Source organism: Pseudopodoces humilis, chromosome 15 (assembly GCF_049639895.1).
Source record: "Pseudopodoces humilis isolate 2021_Gansu_Grassland_sample_001 chromosome 15, ASM4963989v1, whole genome shotgun sequence".
Taxonomy (NCBI): Eukaryota; Metazoa; Chordata; class Aves; order Passeriformes; family Paridae; genus Pseudopodoces; species Pseudopodoces humilis.
In genome coordinates, this window is record NC_142214.1 from 4,408,235 (window position 1) to 4,421,587 (window position 13,353).

Here is a 13,353-nt window from a genome sequence, read left to right on the forward strand (position 1 = left end):
CCCTTGGGATTATTCCAGAGGCTCAAATTATGATTGAAAAACTGAATTCATTTTCTCAGTCTTTGTTTAAAGCACTGCTGACATAAAAAACACACTTAATAGTGGATATCCTATATATTAGATATGTTTTTCCCTTGTAGGCTCTGCTTTCAGACTTACCTCCTGAACTTGAAGAAATGGATTTCAACCACACCTCCCCGGAGCCCGATGATACCTCATTCAGCCTCTCATCCCTGTCGGAGAAGAACGCCTCAGACAGTTTGTGATTCCCTTTTTTTGGAAGAGACAGAACAGAAACCCCACGGGAGGTGCAGGGCTCAGGAGAGAGAGAGGCTTTTGCTCTGCAGTGTCCTCAGCCCGAGGAGGAGGAGCTGTGCTGGAGGGTGGCTGTGGCTCCTCGCAGCCTTGCAGGAATTGGGAATGTTGGGTTTGGAAAATCAAAGAACTGGGTGAGGGAAAGGTTCACTGGTATCAGCTTGGTCTTGGGTAGGATTAACTTTGACTCTCCAGAACAACTCTGGCTCTGTAGCAAAGTCTTTTTGAGCAGGGATGCAAGAGTGGGAAACAAATGTCATGTGACACAAAGCAAATTCTCCAGCTCCACGTGCTCCCCAGGCCTGTTTATTATAAATTTCCCCATTTTTACTCAGGTAGGTGGACTAAAAATTGGGGATCCAAATAGAATAACAGGCTTTCTCTGAGTTGTGCTTGCAAACCTGAAATTAAACTGAAGTGTTTTTCATTTTCTGACTTGAGATTGTTAAATCTTCCATTTTTCTGACCAAAATAGTTGAAAAAACCTTGAAAGGCTAACTGAAAAAAATGAATTATCATCAATAAATTATTAATGCAAAGAAGCAGTGATAAGTGTTGGAAGAAATGAGGTGGAAATAGGAACCCTGATAGCTGCAGGACACAACTTCCTAATACTGTAGCAATGGGATTGGATGTTTACACTCTTTAGAGTTTAATGATTGTAGTCACAGTTTCTATTTGTCAAAGCCTGAATGCTAATTTTATGCTTATTATTTTAAGTCTTGGTTATATATTTTTCCACAAACTTTGCTCCAGTTTACCAAGCCAGTCAGAATTCACAGCTGTCATTGCATCCTGAAAGGTTTCCCAGTGTTTGGAAGTGAGTTTTGCAGATCTGGTCTGAAGCCCTGCCAGGTGCATTTTTTGGCAAGTGCCATTTCTAAACTTCGATCTCAATTGCAGGCAGGGGCTGAACTGAATATTCAGTTAAAAATTTAAGTTAATTAAAAACTAAAATTTAAAGTTAAGTTAATTAAAGAATTTCTTCTTTCCCAGAGCTGTTGGCACTGGATCCCTTCGCTGCTGTGGTGGAATGGATGTGCAGAGATGTTCAGATGGATTCAGTGGGGTGTGTTTGTGGCCAGGGAGTGCCTGGCCATGGCAGTGCTGTTGGCAGGGTGGTGACCAGTCCAAGGCAGGTCTGGAGCTCTTTTCCTCCAGGATGGTTCTGTGGGATGCTGCAGGTGCCTGCCTATGGCATTGATGCTCCAATTCCAACCTGGATATCCCTCAGCAAGCATTTTTCACACAGATACTTCAGTCTGGTAAAAAGCCTGATCTTCCCATTTTATGCCAAATAATAATTGACTCTGGGGAATCCTTGTTCTTGCAGTGAGTAATCCCCTTAATTTCAGTGGGAGGTCTAAGCTCAGAAAACCCAGAGTGTTGGGGAAATAACACCTTTTTTTCTTTAATACAGGGATTAAACTCGGGGTTTAGGGTTTTCTCAGTCTGATCAGTCCCTCCCTAACCACTTGTACAGCTCTTTTTGTTTAGTATGAGTAGTGAGCTCTGTTCTTTCAGGTTTTTAGTCTCTCCTCTCCTTGGGCATGAGGAGCTTTTAGCAATACTGTTAAATACCAGCTGCAGAAAGGGCAGGAATGGTTTTAAAAGGTGTTCTGAAAATCCAAAAGCCTCACAGTTCTGCCTCCTGTACAATTCTGTAAGTTCCCAGCAGATCTACCCTTCCACAGAGAAAGCCCAGAGTTCCAAGCTGCTGGGCCTGTGTGTGAGTTGAGGCATTAAAACTCGGCTGGAAATGGAGGTTTGAGAGCAGAGCTCACAGAGCTGTCCTTCACAGGGAGGATAGAGCTGAGCTGGAATTCTCACTCTGAAAAACTCATTTATAAAGGGTTTTCTATGCCAGGCCAACAATGGTTTCTGTTGGTGTTCTCTTTAGATAGGAAATTTGTGCCACTGACAATGAAACCTCTTGTTTTCTGTGAAATTAAAAAAAAACAAAACAGTGCTGGGATTTGCCACTATTTGGACCCTGCTTTCCTGTTTCTTCCACTTCAATTCCCATGACAGAGGGCAGGATACTCTAACAGGAGTTCCCAATTTCATGGTCAATTAAATCATCTGCCTTCCTGCAAGAGAAACTTCTATTGATGATTCCTATATTGTTGTCTTGCTGCTATTTCATATCCAAACAGATGGAAGGAGTGAATTTTGAAAACTGTTTGCTAGATACAAGCAATTATGTCAGTCCCTGCTCTCCAGGAAGCTGGAATCCTCTTGGATGTGCAGCTGAGATGAGCTGCAGTCAAGGCCCACCCCATCCCTGGGGGATGTTCTGTGGTCATTTCTCCTGTGGGGCGACAAAACACAGCCTGGGACACTTGACAACACTACAGGATAGTCAGGGAAAAAGAATATAAATTCTATCCCTGAATAACAAAGTCTGGGGAGGAGGATGCTCCACAGTTTCTTGGCTGGGTTTTTTTCAGAATCAGTGTGTATTTCCAGCAAAAGCCTGTTACCATTAGTGGTGGTTAAATGTTGGTGGAGAGCAGTGGGGGTGGCTCTGGGGTGGGTTTGGGTTCAGGGTGTTTCCCCTGTCTGTAGGATGGTAACAAACACCTGCTTTAAGTGCAGTTCATCATTTCATAACCTTCCATAGGAGATAAAGCTCATCCTGTTCTTTTCAGGGTGCCAGGAATCAGCCCCCTTTCTCTTGCAGTGAGTGACTCTAATTTGAATTATCCCTGCAGCAGAAGGGCCACGCATGGGTGGTTTTATCACCTTTCTGTGGCCATGTATCAATGTTTGACCCTCCTGCCAAGTCTCTCATTTACTTTGTCCATGAACAGTGACTTCCCTGGCATTGTTCTTTGCTAAAGCATCCATGGGAACATCAGTGATATCTCTCTGAAGAAAAGGTGGGAAAGCAGCCCAGAACAGACACTTCAGCCAGATGCAGGGCAGGCTCTCCCTGGGGAGCTGTTTTTGATGCAGGAAGGTTTGCTCGTGGTTTAAACCCTGTTTGCTGGAGCTCTACCTCCTTTCCTCCCCCTGCAGGTGATGTTTCAGTCGCATCCATAGGTCTGACAGGAGTAACAGTATCAGGAAATACTCCAATAAAACAGAAAAGACTCCAGCAGGTGACTTTGGGGCAGGTTTAAAGGTACCTGAGCAGATGAACCGTACGAGGTTTCTGGGGTGCCTGGCCCTGTGGCAGCTCTGCACTTTAATCTCTCCAAGTATTTCTTTTCACTAAGGCAATAAAAAGTGTGAAATGCGGAGTTTGGGGCTTTGCAGCCCTGTGAGGGAGGAAGGGAATGAACTTGAACTCATCTTGAACTGGGCAGCAGCTTCAGAGAGTCTGTTCTCCAAGGGGAGAAGCTGTGTGTGCTGCTGGGCTCAGACAGGTGGAGTGATGGAACAAACCAGCAGCACCATGGACATCCTGGCCTGGGAATGGGAATCCCTGCTTCAAATGGATCTGCCCTCCCCTCTGGGATCTCTTGCACTGCTGCATCCCTGAATACAAACTCCTGCACAGCTCTGACCTTCCCCTCATCATTCCCCACGGAGCCGCTGGTCTCGGGTCTCAGCCTCCAGCCCCTGCCCAGCTCCCCCAGGGGCTGGAGGGCTGGAGCCTGGCCAGACTCTGCCTTTTCTGCCCCAAATGCTCCCAGCTCAGCTGGAAGGTGCCTGAGCAACGTTAGGGGTGGGCAGTGAGGAAACTCCAGCTGGCTGCCAGAGAACACCGGCTGGAGCGTGGTCCTTGATTTCCTTAATCAAGAATGTTTTACCACATCGACCAAAGGTGAAATCTGAAAAGTTTTGGGGGGGAAAAAAAGTCAGTGCAGCAAAGTGGGTGTTTTTCATGAAAGAACAGGAGTTTAATGTGAGTATTTATTGCTCTGAAAAACAGCAGCTGCTCTGGTCAGAAGGCGACAGGAACAGGTCAGAGCCTTGGGCTTGTGGGGGTTCTTTTCCCACAAAGGAGCAAATCCTCTTGGCTAAAGGAGGTGTTCAAGGATATTCCTGGAAGGAAAACAGTTCAGGTCAGTGCTTTGGCTCTGGGAACAGTTTCCCATGTTACTGAACTAAGTCAATAACTCTTTTCCAGCTCTGTTTTACATTTTACACAATGCTACCTCTGAAACGTGACACCCCTTAAACCCACACAGAAAATGTGAACTTAGGAATTTTTTTTAACCTTTTATAGGCAATAAATTATTCCCAACATCCATCCTTCAGTTTTTGCTTGGTTTTTGCTGAGTGTGAGCCATCACTTTTGTTTTTAATTTAGTGCTATTTTTCTGTATTTGTGTTTATCACAATCTGTGGAGGAGGAAATAATGGGATATTAGGGAGAAAAGCTTAGCGTGTGTTAATGGGAAAAAATATTTCTGTTAAAGCTGAAGGATGATGGCTGTGCTGGTTTTGGTGCAGTTACTGTGAGAAATGGATATTATCCTTAATTCTGGTATAAATGATTGTTGGAACATTGCTCAGTGCATCAGATGACTTAATCTGAGAGAGCAGTCAGTGATCTCAGCACTGTAAGGAAAAGGATTTTACACTTTCTGAGACATCACAGTTCATAAATACCTCTGCAGATTTTTGTTTCATTTGTTTCCCTTTTTTGGCATAACTTTATAGAGACCTTGTAGAACGAATTTTGAAGTGTTAGATGAAAATGGGTCAGTAACAAACCGAGGTCAAATGTAGATTTAGACCACGTTTGTATTCAAGTTTCATCTGAAAGGAGTTCCTTGAATTTCCCCCGTCACATTTCTCTCCCTGGAGTACTGGGGAAGGGTGGCAGGATGCACGAGGGGGATGGAGGGAATCAGGCACAAGGAGGCAGAAATGAAGGTTCTAAGTTTTAGTTAAGAAAATTTTAATGAACTGAAAGGTTTCTGTGCTGTGGAAAACAAGAGCTTCTGCTTTATCTGCAGATTTTGTGAAATACAGTTCAAAAGGTCATTGGCAAATCCACTGAGTCGTGCTGGGGGGAAATTGCCTTTTCCAGTGGAAATTTTATCATTTCTGGGGTTATTTCTGGGGTTATTGAGTGTGTGTGAGCACACAGATGCAGATTTACAATGTGCACAGATACACTGAACTTGATCACGGTAGCTCTACAAAAGTATTTTAACTTGAAATGTTAATGGCATTCTTCTCAAAGATATTTCATTTGCTCTTTATTTTTGTGTCTTGCTGCATATCAATTGCATAGTTCTGAAAATGAGTCAGATACATCCATACAAATATGGTTTATTGTTTATGTCCTTGCAACTGGTAACTTTGAGGCCTGGAAATTTATGAAAATACCCATAATAATGGTATTTCTAAGTGATCTTGGCAAATAAACTGCTGTATTTCTGAAGAGATAACGAATCTTCTGCCATGATAATTTCTGCTTTGTTTTCACTGTAGGAATCAGTTTCATTTAAAAAAAAAAATATTATGAAAATTTAGATATTATTATATAACTTGGATGTTTTCCTTCACCTACAAAACAGGATAATTGATAATTTTAAGTCTTTTATCACTTCCTTCTGGGCCAATTCCTTAAGCTTTGTAACCTGAGCATATTCCTGAGTTTCTGTGTGAAAATCACTATTTATATTGCATTTTTATCATTTGTATCAGTATGTGTAGCAAAGAAACTACTACAAACCTTCAACTGAAGTACCTCCACTATGGTCCAGGACACCTGATCTGGGCATTTGGAGTGCCAGATGCCCGGTGAAACAGTCCAGACGTTTGTATTGAGTTGGTTTTCTGTGTATATAAAGGGTATTTATAATCTTGTATTAACAGAGTCATCATTGGAAATGCTGATTTCCTGCTTTAGAAGCCTGCTCAGCTATTTTTATATAAAACGTTGGTCTTTGCCTTCATTTTTCTTTTTTTTTTGGTGAAAAGTTGTGCCATAGATAATTTAACTTATCCACAGATCCTTTACAGAGTTTGCTTTGACTCCTCTTAATTAATTATTTTTTCCTCAAATTCTCCTAATTTGTTTTCTCTTCCAAATGCATCTCAAGGTTGGTTTGCTTTCTTAATTTTATTTTATTATATTTTTTAAGTTTTGGAAGATCCCTTCATCTGCATGCTTTGGTAGCTCGAGTTTTTCCTCTGTAGTTTATTGTTTATGGTTTAGAAGAACCTTTTATTGAAACCCCCTGAAGTAATGCTTGTACAAATGTATTTAGGGTGGCCCAGATAGTCAGAGAAAAGGGCTATTTAGCATTGGTAAATTTGTCTACTGACTCAAGGATATTTTTCTACGTCTGTCAAGTTTGGGACTATTGGAGAAATGAAATAAAGGTGAATTAACTCCTTTTCCTATATGAACTTCTCAGTTTCTGTCTTTTTTATGGCCTTATAAACGTTCAGTTCTGTTCAGAGCAACAAGAATTAAAAACGTCGGGGCTCAACCCTAATTCTTCAGTTCCCACATTAGAAATTAATTTATTATTTATGGAGTGGCTTTTCAGACTTAGAATTTTATGCAGAACTTGGAGCCCTCTGAAATGTCCCAGGAGCAGTGAGATGTCCCAGAGCAGTGAGATGTCCCAGGGGCAGTGAGATGTCCCAGGAGCAGTGAGATGTCCCAGGAGCAGTGAGATGTCCCAGAGCAGTGAGATGTCCCAGGAGCAGTGAGATGTCCCAGGAGCAGTGAGATGTCCCAGGGGCAGTGAGATGTCCCAGAACAGTGAGATGTCCCAGAGCAGTGAGATGTCCCAGGAGCAGTGAGATGTCCCAGAGCAGTGAGATGTCCCAGAGCAGTGAGATGTCCCAGGAGCAGTGAGATGTCCCAGGGGCAGTGAGATGTCCCAGGGGCAGTGAGATGTCCCAGAACAGTGAGATGTCCCAGGAGCAGTGAGATGTCCCAGAACAGTGAGATGTCCCAGGAGCAGTGAGATGTCCCAGGAGCAGTGAGATGTCCCAGAACAGTGAGATGTCCCAGGGGCAGTGAGATGTCCCAGAACAGTGAGATGTCCCAGGAGCAGTGAGATGTCCCAGAGCAGTGAGATGTCCCAGAACAGTGAGATGTCCCAGAGCAGTGAGATGTCCCAGGGGCAGTGAGATGTCCCAGAACAGTGAGATGTCCCAGAACAGTGAGATGTCCCAGGAGCAGTGAGATGTCCCAGAGCAGTGAGATGTCCCAGAACAGTGAGATGTCCCAGAGCAGTGAGATGTCCCAGGAGCAGTGAGATGTCCCAGGAGCAGTGAGATGTCCCAGGGGCAGTGAGATGTCCCAGAACAGTGAGATGTCCCAGAACAGTGAGATGTCCCAGGAGCAGTGAGATGTCCCAGAGCAGTGAGATGTCCCAGAACAGTGAGATGTCCCAGAACAGTGAGATGTTCCAGGAGCAGTGAGATGTCCCAGGGGCAGTGAGATGTCCCAGAGCAGTGAGATGTCCCAGAACAGTGAGATGTCCCAGGAGCAGTGAGATGTCCCAGGGGCAGTGAGATGTCCCAGAACAGTGAGATGTCCCAGAGCAGTGAGATGTCCCAGAGCAGTGAGATGTCCCAGGGCAGTGAGATGTCCCTTCCCAAGGGGAATTTGTGTCCAGTGGACCCAGCTCAGTTTACATCTGGGGGGTTTGAGCTCTGGGACTTTTTAAAAGCTATTTTAAAGCCAAATGAGAGCCCTTTGTGCTCTTTTCATCCCATCCCTTGGCATTTCCTGAGTTAAAAATGTCCAGAGGTAAACCCCGCTGGCCTGAGCCGCAGTGCCCGTGGCTGGAGGCTCGGGGAGCTGCAGCTGACGCTCCTTGGCTTTGGGAGCGGTTCCGGCCGGGCTGGGGAGCTCCCGGAGCGGCTCCAGGCTGGGGGACAGCCAGGGAATTTCACTCCAAGCCAGGAAAGGGAAGGGAGCGCACGGAAAAGGGATTTGGTTCGGCGTGCATCCCGGGCTGGTGTCGGGATACGGGAAAGGGCAGCGGGATCCCGCAATCCCGGATCCCACAGTCCCGGACCCCACAATTCCCGCATCCCGCAATCCCTGATCCCGCAATCACTGATCCCACAATCCCGGATCCTACAGTTCCGGACCCTGCAATCCTGCATCCCGCAATTCCTGTATCTCACAATTCCAGGATGCCACAGTCCCGGATCCCGCAGCTCCTGGATCCCGTAATCCCGGATCCCGCAATTCCGGACCCCGCACTCCCTGGTCCCACAGTCCCACATCCCGCAATCCCAGATCCCACATCCCGCATTCCCTGATCCCACAGTCCCTGATCCGGCATTCCCTGATCTCACATCCCGCATTCCCGGATCCCACAGTCCCGGACCCCGCAATTCCCGCATCCCGCAATCCCGGACCCCGCAGCCCCTGATCCCGGATCCCACAGTTCCGGACCCCGCAATTCCTGTATCTCACAATTCCAGGATGCCACAGTCCCGGATCCCACAGTTCCACATCCCGCAGCTCCTGGATCCCGCAACTCCTGGATCCCGTAGTCCCGGATTCCGCATTCCCTGATCTCACATCCCGCATTCCCGGATCCCACACCCTGCATTCCTGGATCCCGTAGTCCCTGATCCCGCATTCCCTGGTCTCACAGTCCCTGATCCCGTATTCTCTGATCCCACAGTCCCACATCCCGCAATCCCTGATCCCGCAGTCCCTGGTCCCGCATTCCCGGATCCCACATCCCGCATTCCCTGATCTCACACCCCGCATTCCCTGATCTCACACCCCGCATTCCCGGATCCCACATCCCACATTCCCGGATCCCGCAGTCCCAGATCCCGCATTCCCGGATCCCACATCCCGCATTCCCTGATCTCACACCCCGCATTCCCGGATCCCACATCCCACATTCCCGGATCCCACATCCCGCATTCCCGGATCCCACATCCCACATTCCCGGATCCCACACCCCGCATTCCCGGATCCCACACCCCGCATTCCCGGATCCCACATCCCACATTCCCGGCTCCCCTCCCGCAGCGCGGATTTGCAGAACCCCGGTTCATGGAACTCTCCACGCTCCGAAGTCACCCAAACTCCGAGCTTTGGAGCCCAGATTCCAAATTCCAAATTCCAAATTCCAGCTTTGGAATTACGGCTGCAGAAAGGGAGGGTGGAACCAGGGAGAGCATGGATGGAGAGGAGTTAAACCTGTCTGACCCTAAAGATTTATTAACAAGTGTTCTGGGACCCTGAACTCGGGTGTTTTGGGAAAAGTCCGCCCGAGCCGGGTGGTGCTGCAGCTCCATTGCCACCTGGTGGCAAAAAACCCAGGAATTGGAGAAAAATTCCTTGAGCTGTCCCCATACTCCATTCTTCAGAATGAACAACTATTTTTGTCTCAATGAAAAATCAAATATTAAAATAAATCTGGCGTTTAGTAAAGAGGAGACTGAGATCAGATTGAAGGTGCAGCCATAAACCAGGAGCATGCTCCAGTTCAATTTCCCTACGTGGATTTAGGTTTGGGGACACCAAAGCTGCTCCATGGGATGAGGGAATGTGTGACCAGCAGGGACGGCTGGGATGGCCACTCCAGCTCTGTGTTCCTGCTGCAAGGACCGGGGAAAAGGGCAATGGGAGGAGAAAAAAAACAGGAAAAAAGGTGTTTTCTGGTTATTTACTTGCAGTTGTTATTTGAGTGGGGAAGGAAGGGGGAGGAAAGGGCAAGAAATGTAAAAGTTTTCAGACTTTACCTACTATTTGATCTTGCTTTTTGGTTATTTCTTGCTAGAAATCTGGAATAATCTTGGACTGTGTAGAATTTTTTCACTAGAAAAAGCTCATTTGACTTTTTTTTGAAGGAAAACTCAGCGTCAATCTTCCCTGGAAGTCTCCTCTTTTCTGTTAAACTTGAAATTTTCAGTTAAAAGCCCTTTACCTCTTTCTTCCAAAGGTTTTGGGCATGGTCAGAATTCAGGGGAATTTGAAGTGAATTTGAGGGAGTCACCCAGCAGGTCCCACCCCCTCAAGGATGGACAGAGCAGGAGAGCAGCAGCCACACCAGGAGAGCCCATTTTGGGAAGGCCAAATCCTCAGAATGGCATCTGGGAATAAACTCCCCATCAGGCCAAAGACCATGGGTTCATTAACCTGAATTTAATGTTCTGTTAATCATTTAACAGTTGCAAACCCATTGCAACCAACCCCCCCAGGCCTTCATTCCCATAATAGTAATAAATGGCTCACTCTGATCCCGACTATAAACAGATTTCTTGAATTCTGCCAGAAATTGAATATTGAATTATTTCTTTATGCCCACATGTCTTTCCTGGTTTGCTTAATTCTGCCAAATATTTAGCTCAGCCTTCTCTCAGCAACCCACACTCTACCGGCTACATCATCCCATTTTTGGACCATTTTTTAAAATTTCAGGCTTTTTTACAGAGCTTGGCCAGGGAATCAAAACTGATCAGGGGGGAATGAAGCAGCTGAAGGTGCTCAGCTCGTGTGTGGGGATGAGATCGTGGGCTCCTCACGAGACACCTGCACAGCCAAGCAGCAGGGTCTGATCTCAGCCCAGTAACGCTGGCACAGGCTCCCTGGTTTAGCCCTTTTTGGGAAAAATCCTGCTGGAATGTGTCTTTTGCCTAATCTGGGCCATAGGAAAAGGATGGATACATTTTTACATGTTCTACAACCACACTTCAGAAATATCTGATTTTCTGGGTTTCCGTTCTTTAAAATACTAAATAATCTGATTTTTTTTCATACAAAACCCTGGAGTGTGTGACTGAAAATGTCATTTCTTGCTGCCATGGGGGGCTGGGAGCTGGCTCTGACCTGTGTCCTCAGCAAGAACCAGGACTCACAATTTTCAGAGTGCTGCTGATGGCCTGAAGACAGGTAGAAAATACTGACAAAACAATGTCAGCAATTAGCAGTAAAACTGAATTTGTGCTAACATTCCCAGATAAAGACTCCTATCACCTTTGCAGATTGTTTTCCATCGGTTTTCCTCTCTTTAATTCAGCTGAAGAAGCTGAGATAAGACATGAAACCGTTGAGTGCCCTGATGTGCCCTGTCCTGGGGGAGCAGGAGCAGCTGGGGCTCCCGGAGCCATTCCCTGCCGTGCTCCCAGCCCGGGGACAGGGATGGGGACAGAGATGGGGACAGGGACGGGTGGCAGTGCCAGCTGCTCGCTGCTCCCACGCCGGAGCCATGTGTTGATTCACTCTGTAATTGATTTGGGCAACTCGAGGCAATCGGTTTCCAAGATACCACATCCTTCAGATATTTAAAACCCCTCTCTCTGGCAGTGTATTATATTTAAATGTCGATGGATGATCTGGGTGTGTATTTATAGCCACGCTCAGATGGGCTCTGGGAATGGGCCGTGGATGGCTGGGCAGGGAAGTGTGTGTGGCTGGAATTCTGAGGGGGCTGGGGCAGTGGGAGCCCCTCTGAGTCACCCCAAAATCAGTATCTCACCGTGGCTCAATGCACCAGAGGTTCAGTTGGCTCCACCACGCTGGGGTTCAGTGCAGCTCCAATTATCAGCCAGGCCATGAGCAGTAATTAGAGACTGATTTCGGATTTTCCCTCTCAACAGTGATCCCAGATTTCCCAGCTGGGGCAGTGACTGGTGCAGCCAAGTGAGGGACATTTTGTTTGCTGTTCCTGTCATTCCTCACCATCATCTCCACACCCCTGCCAGGCTCACACAGGGATCACTCCCTTCCAGCAGTGAATGTTTGCTTCCTGGATAAAGGAAATCTCCAAAGAAGGGAGAGGAAACTGCTGTGACCTCACTCTGGATGTCCAGCAATAAAACCCCAAAAGGGTGGAAATGCAGGTTAAGTCAGTTGGGTATTGTGAGAGCTGGAGCTGCACACAACATCTCGTGAGCTCAGGGTTTCAGTGCATGGAAATAAAACTGGTGTACCTAGGGGAGAGGACAGCTCTGAAGCAGACAGGAGAGGCAGAGGTAACTGGGAGGTGGATGGGGACAGGGACACACAGGTCACCCCATCCTGGAGTGGCTCTGCAGCTGCAGCTCCAAGCAGGAGTGACAGGACGTGTCTGGAGAGGCAGAGCTCCCAAACTCCTGCTTTGGGCTTCTCCAGCAGGAGCAACACTCACCCAAACCCCGAGGCCTGGCATGAGCCCAGTTTGGGCAAAGCAGAGCTTTCCTTGTTCTAGCCCAGAACGAGCTGTGAAATGCACTAAGAGCAGAGGGAAAACAAAGACTTGGATTTGTGACCTCCCACCTTTACCACCATCACGATTTGGACTTAAAGGGGGGATCCAAGATCCAGGATCACACATCAGCCAAAGGCTGGGCTCCATGACCTCAGAGCTCTTTTCCAGCCTAGAGGATTCTGTGAAATCTTCCTTTCATCCATCCCTTGGGCCACAGCAGGAAGGGAACAGGACCAATCCAATCTGGAATTGCAGGCAACAAAGGTTAAACTGAGACACCAAGTGTTCCATGCATGATGGAGAAGAGGAAACTGGAAAAACAAGAAGAGTTGGGAATGCTCAGAATGCCAGCCATGGACATCCAGGTGCTGGGGGAGAGAGCAAGAACAGCTGGGAACGGGAGCAGGACACAGCAACGCGGTGGGGCGTGAGGGGCTGGCCCTGGCCGTCCCTTCAGAAGGCTCAGAGCGGTCACCTCAAGAGGACGGTGTCACCCAGTGTCACCCAGTGTCACCTGGTGTCACCTGGTGTCACCCGGGGCCGTTCCAGCGGGAACAGCTCCCGGGAAGCGGCGCGGGGCGGGATGCGAGAGCGCTGACGGCGCTGCCCGTGGGAGTAGCTGTGGGCTGGGATGACGGGTGATTTTTTGGCTCAATAAGGAAAAAATAAAACCCAACCTTTTTTTGTTTGTTTCAAGCCCCACTACGAGCTTCATATTGTGGACTTTTCACTGGAATGTTTTAGGACTGGAATACGTGCGAGGAAAGGAAAACCCGTGCACAAAAGAATGATTTGTGTTAAAAGCAGTAATAAGCGAAAATTAAAATACAATCCATTAGAATATCCCCAGCTTTAAAAAAGAGGTTTAACCTCTTTAAAAAGAGTTTTTAAAAGCTGTTTTTACCTATATCTACTAATAATGTTGAGTTATTTATTTTTTTTCCAT

General features: G+C 47.0%; 1 protein-coding gene across 2 annotated transcripts in view; it reads left to right on the plus strand.

Moving 5' to 3' along the window:
* Positions 1-6,594, plus strand: part of HDX (highly divergent homeobox) — a 41,351-nt gene extending 34,757 nt beyond the window's left edge. For both annotated transcript variants that reach the window (XM_014255366.2, XM_005526120.3), the window contains one exon: positions 141-6,594. In XM_014255366.2, coding sequence (XP_014110841.1) covers positions 141-266 — 126 coding nt within the window. In that variant the 3' untranslated portion in view covers positions 267-6,594. The remainder of the gene's footprint in view (positions 1-140) is intronic.
* The last annotated feature ends 6,759 nt before the right edge of the window (positions 6,595-13,353 follow it).